The sequence below is a fragment of the Bos indicus genome, chromosome 7 (assembly GCF_029378745.1).
Source record: "Bos indicus isolate NIAB-ARS_2022 breed Sahiwal x Tharparkar chromosome 7, NIAB-ARS_B.indTharparkar_mat_pri_1.0, whole genome shotgun sequence".
Taxonomy (NCBI): Eukaryota; Metazoa; Chordata; class Mammalia; order Artiodactyla; family Bovidae; genus Bos; species Bos indicus.
This window is the reverse complement of record NC_091766.1, coordinates 50,671,782-50,685,360: the sequence shown is the minus strand read 5'-3', so window position 1 is coordinate 50,685,360 and position 13,579 is coordinate 50,671,782. Positions and strand designations below refer to the sequence as shown.

At 55.6% G+C, this 13,579-nt stretch overlaps 1 protein-coding gene across 2 annotated transcripts in view; it reads right to left on the bottom strand.

The window, feature by feature from the left end:
* The window catches only part of PSD2 (pleckstrin and Sec7 domain containing 2), a 77,680-nt gene that overhangs the window by 33,204 nt on the left and 30,897 nt on the right, over window positions 1-13,579 (bottom strand). The window contains exons 2-5 of one of the 2 annotated variants that reach the window (XM_070793684.1): window positions 7,336-7,415; window positions 4,602-5,015; window positions 821-1,297; window positions 303-497 (exon numbers count right to left, since the gene is read on the bottom strand). In XM_070793684.1, the coding sequence (XP_070649785.1) occupies window positions 303-497; window positions 821-1,297; window positions 4,602-4,975 (1,046 nt within the window). In that variant the 5' untranslated portion in view covers window positions 4,976-5,015; window positions 7,336-7,415. The remainder of the gene's footprint in view (window positions 1-302; window positions 498-820; window positions 1,298-4,601; window positions 5,016-7,335; window positions 7,416-13,579) is intronic. The other variant, XM_070793683.1, reaches the window with a different exon arrangement.

Sequence of the window (13,579 nt, the reverse complement as noted above, 5' to 3'; positions counted from 1 at the left end):
CTGTCCCTGGCCTCATTAGTTCACTCACGAGACCCTACCTGGTTGCTCCGTCCTTGCTGCCACATGCCACTCTCCCAGCCCCGAGGGGCCCCCCAACCCTACTTCCCCTCCCTAGGAGCAGAGGCCCTCGCCCAGGCAGCCCAGAAAGGAAATGGATTTAGGGCAAGGCCCAGAATGAGGACAGAGGCAGTTCTTGGAGACTGTTGGGAGCCCCAAGCACTAGGCACCCCTGAGGGAAGTCACCACATCACCCTGGGCTGACACGAGGTTTGCTTGGGGTGGGGGATGGAGATGCAACTCACTTCTTGCCCAGCTGCCGGGCCACGTCACAGCGCTGAAAGCCCTCCAGGTGGTAGAGCCGGCGCGCCAGCCGGCGGGCAGCCTCACTGACGCCCTGGCCCCCATTGGCCAGTGGGTCTGTGCTGCCAGACTCCAGCCCCTCTGAGCTGCTCAGCTCTGAGTCCGAGTCCGACAGGCCATCCTTCAGGCTGGGGTCACTGAAGAGGGAAGGCGGGGTGGGGATGAGGGGGTCAGAGACCCTTGGGCAGGGGCTGGAAGGTCTCCCAAGACCAGGGAAAGAAGCTCCACTGCATCAGGACAGAATCAAGTTAGACCTCCAGAAAAACCTTCAGAGGAAACCATTAGATGATCAGCCCCCTGACCCCACCCAGGCTGGAAAGACCTGGAAGGGCAGGATGGAACCTCAGGCAGGGGGTGGGAGGTCTGGGTGCAGAGGGCCGTTCACTCTGGGCCCTGGCTTATCCTGACTCGTTTTGCCTCCTCTGGGTTCTCTCGGCTCCCAGCCCAGGCCCTGCCTCACCTGGCCGAGTTCAGCAGCTTGTCCGTGTCCTCCTCCTCCTCCTCCTCCTCCTCCTCCTCCTCATCGTCCTCCTCATCCCCACGTGGGCCCAGGGGTCCGTCTTCATGGAAGCCGTTGGGCACCGCCGTGAGAGACAGGCGGCTCAGGACATTTTCAGAGCGGCTGCCGGAGATGGAGCGCCGCAGGGGGCTGCCGAGCACCCCACCACCACCGGCTGCTCCCATGTCCCCCTCAGACCCCATGTCCCCAGTGCCCAAGCCCGCACCCAGCTCAGGGCTGTCCCGGGCCCGCTGCTGGATGAGGGGCGTGAGAGGGGCCTCGAAGCTGACACAGCTGTCGCTCTCGTCCGTGAGGCTCAGCACGTCCAGGGAGTCCAGGCTGCTGTACTGGGTGCCCCGCAGCAGCTCCGACTCCACAATCTTCTCAAACGTGGCGCTGAAGCCGTCTCGCACATCTGGCTCTCCAGGGCCACCCGGCCTGTGGGATGCGCGGACCAGTCACCGTCCTGCCAGATGGCCCCTTACAGGTGCTAGGATGGCACCAATCCATGTCTGGGAGCTCCCTGGGTGTGGGGACCTGGCAGGGATCGTGTCCTGTTTATTCTCTCAGCCAACCCTTACTGAGCACAGGTGCCAGATGCCAGGCTGGGTACTGGGGTACAGTTTGAAAGGACAGGCATGGTCCTGCCCCCCGCAGTGCCCACCAGGCTTGGCCCCCAGTCGGTATCATTCATCTAAATGAATGAGCGTGACTCTCGCTCCTGCCTGGCCCAGGAGAGGGGGAGGGGGCTCCTCTTTCCAGGCTCCCCATCACAGCTAGTGTCTCACTGGGTCACAGTTTTGCTGTCCCCACAAACTGGGTGGTTCTTAGCTTGGCTGCCCAGGCCTTGCCTTAATGTCACCTCTTTGGAGAGACTGAGGGAGGCAGGCCCAGACCACCCACCACAGTGGCCCCTCATTAGTGTCTATCCTCAGGGTGCCCCTTTATCTCCTCCTAGCCCCTCCCAGCCTGTCGCCTTCTGTTTATTCCCCTATTTACACCTGTTTCCCCCGCCACACACAAGGCCAGGGAGCACCCAGCACACAGGAGATCCTCTAAGTCTTGCCGAATGGTGCGCTGGGTGAATGAGCAGATGCCTGTCAGCCTGGAGGCCCACTCTGCTGCCTAAGCCCTGCCTTGTGCTGCCCCCCAGAGAGGCCCTGGCACCAGTGGTTTCCTCTGCCCAGAGTGCACTTCCCTCAAGCTGGAGCCTCCCTTCCACATCCCTTTCTCACTCTGACTGCCCTACTTATAACTGGGACCTACTCTCTTCCCCAATCCCTCTTTCTTACTTCAGTTTTTCCAAGGTACTTGCCCCCTTCCAACATACTATGTAATTATCTATTATTTTTATGATTTATTATCTGTCTCCTCACTAGACCATAAGCTCCATGAGAGTAGGAGTTTTTGTATATTCTGTTCACTGATGTATCCCCAGAACCTAAAATAGAGCAACACACACAGATGAAGCGAGGCCTCTTACCCACTGGGGAGACGCGCAAGTGAGCAGGGAAGTCAGGCGAGGAAGGGGACTAAAAAAGATCAAAATAGAGACAAGGAGAGAGAGAGAAAAAAGAAGAGAAATAAGAGAGACAAGAATGAGGCAGAAAAGAAATACAGAGAGCACAGAAAACAGAGACAGAATAAGGGAGGCAGAGAGTAACAGATAAAGAGAGACAGAGAGAGAGAAACAGAAACAGCAAAAGAAAGAAGCAGGCTGAGCCCGGCCCATTTCAGATAAATTAGGGCCCACCATTTGCAAAGAAGCACACCCTGGTCCCCTGGAGGATGTCCTGCTTATCCCCCAACCCCTGGGGTCTCACAGAGACTGAGTCGGATTTGGAGAATGAGGCAGTGCTCCACTCCCTCAAGGCACTCCTTGGACACCGCACCACCCCCACCACCATGCCTGAGATTTGATTCCTGCATGCTTCCTAGAGAAATATTGACCTGAGAGTGAAAAGCTGAGACCACAGCCATCACCCACTCCAGTCCCACAGGAGTTGAGAGGGCGGTCTCATTTAGAAAAGGAAGTAGGGGAAAGTGTCACACTGGGTCACAAGTAGGCTGCCCAGCAGGGGGCTGGGGTGGAAGCTGCCTCTACTGACCTCTGGGAGGACAGGAGGGAAGAGAAGGGCCACTGCCCTGGCCGCCAGAGCAGACACCCCAAATCTGCCCAGCAGCTCTCTCTGCCAAGCCCGTACGGGGTCCTAGAACAATAAGACAGAGTCCTGCCCTTGGGGGCTCATCCCATGTCAGAACCATGAATGGTTCTCCCACATATCCCACCCTTTCATGCCCTTTCACACTTGTAGGGCAGTTTTGATAGGGGCTTGAAGACCATTAGCCCAGTCTGCAGACTCCCACTGCCCAACCTTCAGCCAGCCTCCAAAATTATACCACCTAAACACTAACAGCAGCTCCAAGAAGCCGCAGCCCCCTGCCTGCACCTCACGAGGCCCCACACCACACTAGGTCCTGCCCAGGTGGAAACCCTCATATGGCACACCCAGTACATGCAGGCATCTGACTCTGTCTTGGAGACCTAGACACACTCCAGCTAGGAGTGTGTGACTCCAGCTAGGATGCATGTGACACATGCATCCACGTGCACACCCAAATGTGCCCCTAATGCACAGGCCAGGAACACCGACAGGCTCACACACTGTCATGCATGCATCAGTACACAGTACACATGGGGTGCATGCGTGCGTGCATGCCTGCTCAGTCATTCAGTCATGTCTGACTCTTTGCAACCCTATGGACCATAGCCTGCCAGGCTCCTCTGTCTATGGAATTCTCAAGGCAAGAATACTGGAGTGGGTTGCCATCTTCTACTCCAAGGGATCTTCCCCACCCAGCGATCGAACCTGTGTCTCTTATGTCTCCTGCACTGGCAAGCTGGTTCTTTACCACTAGTGCCACCAGGGAAGCCCCTGCAGCAGGGCACACTAAACCTTCTATATGCTTTCTTTTCTCAGCTCACCTTGGGGGCTTCTAAACATTCCCCTGAACCATCCCTACCCTCCTTGTCCAACTGGGACCTCTAAGATGCCAAGCCTCTCCACCTGCAGCTGGAGATAATAGAAATGGGGCTGTAACTCCAGGAAGTAGGACTTACTCCAATAAGTAGGAGTTCCTTGTCGAATTCCCAGATGGCACTCAAGGAGGAATAGCTGACAGAGATTAATCTACAAAACCTACTCTCTTTAGGTCAGTTCTCATCTCCAGGAAGCAGAAGGATGGGCCAGATGACCTCCCACATCAAGGCATTTTGGAACTCTGATGCCCAGCCTGGGATGGAGGGAGTGTGGCCCTCAAGCTCTACATAGAAACAGCCCATGGTGGAAGGGGAGGTGAGGAAGGGATGGGCTGGGAGTTTGGGATGACAGATGCAAATCATTATATATAGAATGGACAAACAACAATATCCTACTGTATAGCACAGAGAACTATAGTCAATATCTGTAATAAGCAATAATGGAAAAGAAAAAGAAAAGAAATAAGTTTTAAAACTTTTAAAAAGAAACAGCCGCTGATGATTAGGGGCACTGAGAGTGGGGACACAACAGGCATGTTGGCCTTTGAAATCTCTCTTATAGCTCTGTCCTCCCAAAACAGGGACATCAAATTCCCATTTCAAGTATGAGGAAAAGAAGAACCAGAAAGGCTAAGTGGCAAGGCCCAGGCCATGCAGCACTGGAGCAAATGTGGTGACCCCCATTCCGAGACTCCCACTCACCCCAGTGGAGGATCCTCAGTGTCTGGACAGAGGCTCCTGGAGGCATCGTCCCCCTCAGCCAGCCCACCAGCCCTCCAGGGCCTGGGGTCTGTAGAATGTTCCAGAACGTTTGAGTCTGGCCCGAGGGCTAGGCCATTGGTGAGGGAGAGGCCAAGGCTGAGGCCATGGAGGGCCATGTCCAGGCCTTTTGTATGCCCCTCGGTGCCTGCCAGGGGGCCCCTCATTGCATGCCCTGGGCTGGTGTGGCTACTGTTTAGGTCCTCACTGGAGGCCATTCCATTCTGGACCCCAGGTTCCTCCTCAGGTTCCAGGCTGGGGTCCCAGGTGGCACCATCTTCCCCAGGCAGTGTGGACAGAAGCGTATCCTCATCCATGCTTCTCCCCCTGCTGGCCGCTCTAGGGACTCCTTTAGACCTGGCAGCAGATGGAGAGAGAACGGGGTGGATCAGAAAGAACAGGTGCTGGGAGTTCAATGCCCAGTAGAACCAGCACCAGGCAGCCTGCCTGAGGACGAAGAGGTGGGCCCAGATGATCTTCCAAGGACGTCTTAGCTAGGGTCTTGGAGGAGTCTGAGTCTCACTGCCTTGCTCAGGCCAGCCCCACTCACCTCTCCCCTGACTCCCAGCCACCACTGTGCCCTAGTCCTACCTTCCCTGACCTCTTATGTATCTCTGCTGTGTCCTTCAGAAGTCACCAAAACCTCTAAGGAAGATCTGGGCTGGGCAGGACTAGGGAAAGGTCCAAGACTCCTCCAAGACCACTTCCTTTCCTGCTGGTGAGTGAAGGAACAAAACCCCAGGCCGACAGCAGGCAGCCACTTTGCCTCTTTCCATGTTCCCTCGTCCTGGCTCCAGGAGCCAGAGAAGTGTGCATGGAGAGCTCTGGATTAGGGTCTGCCTTTACAGGGAGAGTTAAGAGAGGAGGCAAGGATGTCAATCAGAACAGAGGCCACCCCAGAGAAGCCAAAGCGAGGCCCGGTGGAGGCTATCCTGAGGCGCAGAATGAGGTGCTGTCCAGGGTGCTGAGCGGGGGCGGCGCCACCCGGGAGACTCAACGGAGATCGGGGCTTCCTCCACCACGCAGCGCCCAACGCTCTGGCGGTGCGAGAGGGAACTGGAGAGGGGGCGGGGGAGCTGGGGTTCCCTTCGACACTTGGCCCCCAGAGCTCACCCAGCCTTGAAGAGGGGCTCGTGAGGAGGCTGCCATGGGGCACTCCAGGGGAGCCCAACTCACTGTGTGACCTCGTGAGGGTCCAGGTTGGGACTCCTCACTGCTCCCCCCAGGCCAACACCCACTTCCCTCTGCCTGCTCCGGGTCTGTTTCTCCTCTGTAAAATGAGGAGACCCATTTTACCTGCCACCTCCACCCCATCCCTTTTTAAACACATCAGAACCAGCTCAGTTTCCCAGAGGCTTCCTGCCCAATCTCAGGTGGGAGGGCGGAGTGATGGGCTGTGAGCCTTAGCCCTCTCTGTCTGTGGCCATTTCTGCCCTACACCACCCTAGTGACCTCTGCCAGCAAGGACACAGACCAGTCCCTCCCAAGAACTCCCTTCCTCCTCTCTTCAGGCTTCAGCTTCCCCCAGCATCCCCACTCTCCTCTGGAGAAGAGGTGCTGGGGGTTCAGGAAAGGCTGGAGGAGGAAAATGACTGGTCAGCCTTCTGAGCTGCAGCAGAACAAGCTGTGGGTACAGCAACAGGGATTTAAGGGAGGCCCACACTTCCTACACTCACCTGGTCATCACCTGGAGGAACTTGTTAAATACAGGCCCTCCCCCAGGCCTCCTGAATCAGAGTCTCCGGAGAATGGGTCTAGTGACCTGTTACTCTTATCATACGGCAAGTTTGGGAGACACTGTGTTGGACTCCAGGAGAAACTTCCCACATAGAGATGAGCCCGGAGAGGAAGGTGAGTCTACTCTGGGGGCTCCTGAGCAATTGGAGGGAGGTCTGTCACCAGAGGACCACTTAAGGTTCACGTGCTCCTTGGTTTTCAAACATGGAGCAGAAGAGAGCAGGACTGATGGGGGATCTGGGGCCTCAGCACCCCCACCCCTGAGTGTTGCCTCCTAGAGTTCTGAAGACTGTGTGAGCAGAAGATTTTTACTCTAAAAAAAAGAAAACTTCCACAGACTTTAAAAAAAAGTGCCGAGCCAGGCTCCAGACTATCTGGGCCCTGATCCTAGGACGCTGGGGACCCCAAGGGGCTTGGCACTGAGTGAAGGATTCTTTCTGGTCTGCCCTAAATCCCTTGCTGCAGTTGCTATTTCAGTCCATTCCCTCAGGTTGTGTGCTCAGAGGAGGGAGAACAGGAGGTCATCGCCTCAGCTGAGACTCCTTGCAGGGAGGGAAGCATTTAGAAAGGAAAGAGGAGGGATGAGGAGGTCTATGGGCCTGCTGCCTGAGTTCTGGTCCTCTGGTCTGCTTTCTAGCCCACAGGCATGGGGGAGCACTGGATCTGGGGCACAGAGCATCAACCCAATTCCACCAGGATCCCTCAGGCTCCCATAGCCACACAGGGAGGCTGAGCCCAGCAGGGCGCAGTGCCTCCCCTTTGGCCAGGACTCTGCCTGAGCTCCCAGGGAAGCCTGACATTTGAGAGCATAAGTGGCTTCCCCTGGTGCTCAGTCTACACCAGCCCCAAAGCCAGGGTTGTGAACAAATCAAGGACCTCTTGGGAGGCCCCAGGTCATCCCCGATGCCCAGCAGCTGCCTCAGGCTGGCTCCAGCCCTACCTGCCCTGCCACGTCCTCCTGCAGCTGACAGCGTGATGGAGGTTCTGCCAACACCGGGCACGGGGCCGTGTCCTCAGCTTCTGGGGTGGACAGACAAGGGGCACATTGAGCTCCACTTTGGGCAGGGGCCCAGAGTCCCTGCCTGGGCTAAAGGCCAACTGAGCCCAGAAAAAGCTGAGCCAGGACCCCTCCCTCTCTTGCTAGACCCAAGGAGGGGTGCATACAGGGGGATCTTCCAAGCAGAATGTTAAATGATGCCCCAAATCCTTGCTCTGAATCACCATGTGCCCTGGGACTCATCACTGTCCCGTCTGACCTTTATGATCTTTATGAACCCATCTGCAAGACGGGGGGCATCACCTCCACTCTCCTTCCCCAGGGCTGGTGGCAGAACTTAAGGTCATGAGTGCTGAGAGGGTTGAGATCCAAGGAAGAACAAACACACTACAGAGGTCAAGGAGAGAGGCAGCTACAGCCCACTCTCTCTACTAACGCATTTGACATATGGGGAGACTGAGGCACAGAACCAGGAAAAGGTTTGCCTGAGGTCACAGGGTGAGTAGCTGCCTCGAGACTCAAGAGCAGGCTCTCTCTGCACCGGGATGGGCTGGGAGTACAGGATGAGCCCCCATTTCCCAGACCCTCCCATGGGATCATGGGCTCAAATCCTCTACCAGAAGCATCTACCCAAAGCAGTGGCCCTGCCCACTTTCAGCCCTGCTGGCAAGAGCAGGGGACAGGGGGACAGCTGGGCCACAGGGCACCCATGCCAAGGAGATGCCTGCAAATGACAGGCTGGCAGTGGCTACATCTCCTGCCTCCTCCCTCAGCCAGAACCAGGCCCCACTCCGGGCGGTGGCTCCGTGGACTGCCCTTGGGATAACCTTGGGCTGAGCAGCCTCTTTTTCAGCACCAACCAAGATGGGACCCAGGATGGTTAACAGAACTGTGGTTGGGCCAGGTCTCAGGTGTTCCTATAACAACCTTAGCCCCCTTCCCACTTCTCCCATGGCAGCTGGAGTTGTGAAAACACAAATTACATCACACCCCCTCCCTCACTGGTAACCCCATCGGCTCCCATCGCCAATCTGGCCTCCTCAGCATGGCCTAAAAAGGCTCTGCCTGAGCTGGTTCACGGCCCTCGGCCCATCCCCCACCCCAGCAGCCACACTGGCCTTCTTTCTGCTCCCTGAGCTCATTCCCACCTCAGGGCCTTTGCACCAGCTGTACCCTTGGCCTAGAATGCTCCTTTCCTAGATCTTTAAATGACTGCCTCTTCTGTCACTCAGGGCCTAACTCCAATGCTGTCTCTTCAGAGAGGTCCTCCCTGATTACCCAGCACTCTTTCACATTTCTTCACAGAGCACTGTGTCTGCTAAGCACCACTTAGCAGACCTGAAACTCCATTTTCCATTTGTTTCCTTATTTTCTGCCCGTCTCCCTCACTAGCTGGTGAGTTCAGTGAGGGTGGGGACTAGGTCACGTTCACTGCTGTCTCCCCCAGAGCCTAGAACAGGGCCTGGGAAACAGTGGTCACTTTTTAAATATTTGGCAAATGAAAACCTAGAGATTACCACCATCCCCACTGTAGGCAGAGGCTGAGAGAGGTTGAGGACCATGCTCAGGGTCCCAAAGGTGGAAAGTGACAAGGCTGGTGTCTGCTTAGAATCACACAGGACTGTCAAAGGGATAACTTCATAAAGTGCCTTCCATGCTGGGACCCAAGCCAGGGAGTGTGGGAAGCTCAAGAAAAGGGCTGGAGGGCCCAACATGTTCTATAAGACAGAGGGCAGATGCGAAGGTGCAGGCGCCTGTGCACATGTCTGTGAGCAAGCATACAGTACAGCATTGGTGGGCACAAACACACACGCACACACACACTGAGACACAAAAACACACACGGAGGGAGGCAGCAGCCACTCAGAAGGTGGTCCCCCAGTGGGACGTGAGGTGGGATAAGGAGTCCTCAGGCCTGGGGCAAGGTCTAGGGCAGTTAGACCTACATCACTGGGCAGCTGGCGTTGAAACCATTCTGCTCTAGGAGAAGCCAGGGCAGGGAAGGGACAACCCAGTGCTTCAGGCTAGAGCAGGGGGTGGGGGAGACAGGCACCCACAGCGACCACAGCCACACTGGTGGCGTCAGGTAGCTGAGTGGATTTGGGAGGAGATGGGGGAGTACAGGCGCACTTAAAAGAAACGGAAGAACATGAGGCAGAACTGGGGTAGGGGACCTGTGGTGCTGAGTACTACCCAGGACAAGCCAAATCTAAGAGTGGGTGGGATGTCCAAGGCAGGGTATATACGGGGACCAGGAGCAGAGAAAATCATTCTGGAATGTCAGTGTAGAGGCAACAGTAAGATCACAGTGTCCCAGAGAGCAGGGCTGGGAGCCAGGCACTCAGGTGTTGCCCTTCAGGGTGCTAGGGGAGCTTGGGCAAAGGAAACCCTCTTCTGGCCTCATTTCCCTGTGTGCATCAGAGATTCCCAACCATTTCTAACCCTGAGACCTCCTTGAGCATCTGATGGAGCTCTGGATCTTGCTCCAGACAGACTCACACAGTGCACAACATTTGTGTGTGTGTGTTGAGAGTCTTATGGACCCCTACAGCCCATCCATAGAAACTGGGCATGAACCCCAACCTGGACAATCCCCAAGGACCTTCCACCTCTGACACCATCCACTCAGAGTTTCATGAAGGCTGCTTGCAAGAAAAGGAAAAAAAGCTGGAAAACTTTCATTCTCAGCTCTATTCTCTGCCTCCTGGGAACCCAAGCTGAACACCCCCAGTGGTTCCACTGCCCTTCCCCCAAATTTGTGCAACACTAACTGATTCCCCAGCTCACCCAGATTTCAGCACATAAGCTGGAATCTTCACACATACACAAACACACAAGGATTGTTAAGTAAGGTAATCAGCGAAAAGGGCAGGTGTGTTGTAAGTGCTCAGAACAGACCTTGGCCAGCTGCACCCCATACCACTCACAGGGCCTGGGCCAGCCCAGCCCTGCGCACTCCAGGCTTCCAAGAGAACCTGCTGAGCTGCTGACAGCACAGGCACCAGGGAGGTGGGGCCCCTGGATCACACAGCTCACCATGCTGCCCCATAACTTCTGCCAGCTGATGAGTCTGGAGGCCTGGACCTTGCTGTCGCCCCAAAGCTATAAGCACACTTCTAGGCACAGGTCAGCTGGGCGTGTGCTTCCTCCATGATCTGCCTGCCCAGGGCAGGATAGGCATCCAGGATAGGCATGTCTAGCCAGGAGCCTTGAGAACTGCCCTGCTTCTACTCCCCAAAGTGACCCTAATCCCTCTACTCACCTGGTCTTCTTAGCTTGGACCACCTTGTGCAGCAACAAGTGCCTCAGATGGAACAGTCCAGGAGGGTGGGTCAGCGCCCTAACCCTGCATTCAGACAGACCTAGCTTCAAATCCCACAAGCTGTGTGACCTCGGGACAGTTGCCCACCTCTCTGGGCCTCAGACCCCTCCTCAGCAACATGGGTGGTGGGGTGCTAACAGCATCCATCTCTCAAGGTTGTAGGGAAAACAGAGGAGATGCTGTGGGTGCAAGGCTCAGCTCAGAGTCGGGCACAAGTGCTCAGTGACGGGCAGCAGCTACTGCTCTTGCAGAACCGTCTCTCAGGTCTGCAGGGAAGCAAGCTGGCTGCCCATGCTGGGGGCGGAATGCACAGGAGAGCAGTCCAGGACACCCAGGGGTCCCAGCAGACATTCGCCCCGGGCAGCCTATCAGAGCAGGTACTGAGGCAGCGGCATCAGAGACTCAGCCGGAGGGTGAAAGCAGGGGAATGGCTCCTGTGGGGATCAGAAGGGTGGGACAGAGAGGGTGCCCCTCCCTTTCCTGAGGCAGGTGAGGACCCACCTGCCTGGTCCCCAGGCCAAGCTCCCTCCAATCTTTCCATCTCAAGGCACAAAAGCCACATGGGGTACTGGGCAAGGGCCAGAGGCCTGAACCTCCCTTAAAAGGTGCCCATCCCCTACGGGTAATGTCAATCTGGGATTAACCAGGAGCCCAGCACCACCTGGCTTTCCGCCTCTCAGCCTGGCCCCTGGGGAACCAGCTTTGCCTTTGGTCGTGGGGGTCTAAAAGGCCTCCTTTCCCATGGTCAGCAAGCAGAGGTTCCTAGGGCTGGTATGCATTTGCATCTTATTTGCATGTGCCCCACAGCCTGCTGGGACTTTAGGAGCCCCTGGGCCCAGCTCTGCAAAGGTCATTCTTTGACATCCCCCAGCTTACTTCACTCTGTACCCTCCAGCCACTTGGCACCTTCATTTGTTTAGTATTTGCATACATCTGCATGCTGGCTGGAAAGCCCTCAACACTGATGAACTTCACAGCGCCTGCTGTCAAACCCTGAATCAGGTTTATAGGTGGTGACTCCGCCCTCAGCCAACTTTCCCTGCAGGGCGAGCCCTCAGTTATGAGGAGCAACAGAGGACAAGGTTGCTCTGGTTAAGTTGGCTGCTGCCTGTCTTCCTGGAACTTCAGTTGGCACCTGGGACTCACTCTGCTTCTTGAGTCACATTTGAGCCATGAGCCTACAGACTGAGAGTTGAACCCCAAAAGCTACAGTGAACTGACCAAGGGCAAGTCCTCCCAACAAGTCCTGCCTTGGCTAAAAAGCCTGGGTCGGGGCAGACTCCACGGGCTCAAACCCTGAGCAGCTTCCCCTCAGTCTGATTCAACAGCCAGAAGAGATAACCAAGAAACGTCAAACTCCCTTCTCCCTGCCCAATTTGCACTTACCCTACACCCTCCAGAACAACACCTCGTGTTGTTCTCTGTCTACCCTGCCTCTTCTCTGCCTTCTGTCCTGAGACCTTCCTCCTCACCCTCTCCCAACCTCCTGATTATGTCATGCTACTTAACCCCTCCCTTGTGGAGTCCCCTCTTCCCCTCCCCCTGCTCTTCCCCTGCCCTCTCCTGTCTCTGCTTCAGGCTTCAGCACAGGGTCTGTGCTGGGCCATTGCACAATTGCCTTCTTGTCCTCATCTCTAAAACTGACCCTTCTATTCAGCCATAGCCCACTGATGGGAGACCTAGAGGCTGGTATAAGCCTCACCTCTTGATGGACAGTCCACAGGGTAGGAGAGAAAAAGAGAAGTCAGGAATGACACCAGAGTTTGGAGCCTGAGCACCTGGAAGGATGGAGGCACCATTCCTGAGATGGAGAAGACTGGATGGAGCAAGTTTGGGAAGGAAGATCAGGAAGAAAGGAGCTCAGTTTTGGACAAGTTGAGTTTGAGGTGTCCAGCAGACATGGCGGCCAAGATGATGAGTGAGCTATTGGAGCTCAGGACAGAAATCAAGATTTGGGATACAAATTTGGGAGCTGAGAGCACATAGGTAGTGTGTAAAGCCACAGGACTGGTTGATGTCAACTCAAGAGTGAATGCAAATGAGGAAGAGCAGCCACTCAAGGGCTGAGTCCCTGGCACGCCAATGTTATAAGGTGGTAGTGGGAGAGAAGGAGACTGAGGAGGAGCAGCCGTGAGGTCAGCGGGAAACAGGACAATGGACGTCCTGGAGGTCAAGGAATGAATTTCAGGGAAGAGGGAGAGACTGAAGTTGTCAGATGATACAGATGAGGACTGAGGCCATTGCATACAGCAACACGGAGGTCACTGGTCACCCCAAGAAGAGCAGTCAATGGACAACCTTTCTGGGGCATTTTGCTGTAAAGGGGAGCACAGAGATGCAGGGATAGCTGGCTGAAGAAAATGGGAGTCATCTTTTAAGACAGGAGAAACAATAACAAGATATCTGCTGATGGAATGATCCAGTCTAGGAGGACCTGTAAAGCAGGAGGGGACATTTGCTGGAGCAGTGTGGGCCCCCCACATTATAGGCCCCCCTCTATTCCACAAGGGGATGGGATCTCTTGCACAATAGAGGGTGTCCTAAACCAGGAGCAGGGATCCTACACCCACAGGGATGGGGAAAGGCAGACCTATGGTGCAGAGGCCCATGGATGGATGAACACAGCACTGGCAGTCCGAAGACTGCTTTTGCATTCTCAAAGAAGTAGGAGGCAAAGTCCTATGCTTTGAGAGTGGACTGCAGGAGAGAAGCTAGGGCTGAAGGCAGAACAGAAAGAGTGAAATAGCTACGGTAGGGAATGAGGGGGTGGGCCTGGACCCATGTGGGACTGCACGGCAGTGCTAAAGACCCACTTGAAGTTCATGGATTTGAACTACAAGTGAGACCAGTTGGGCAGTGGATTTT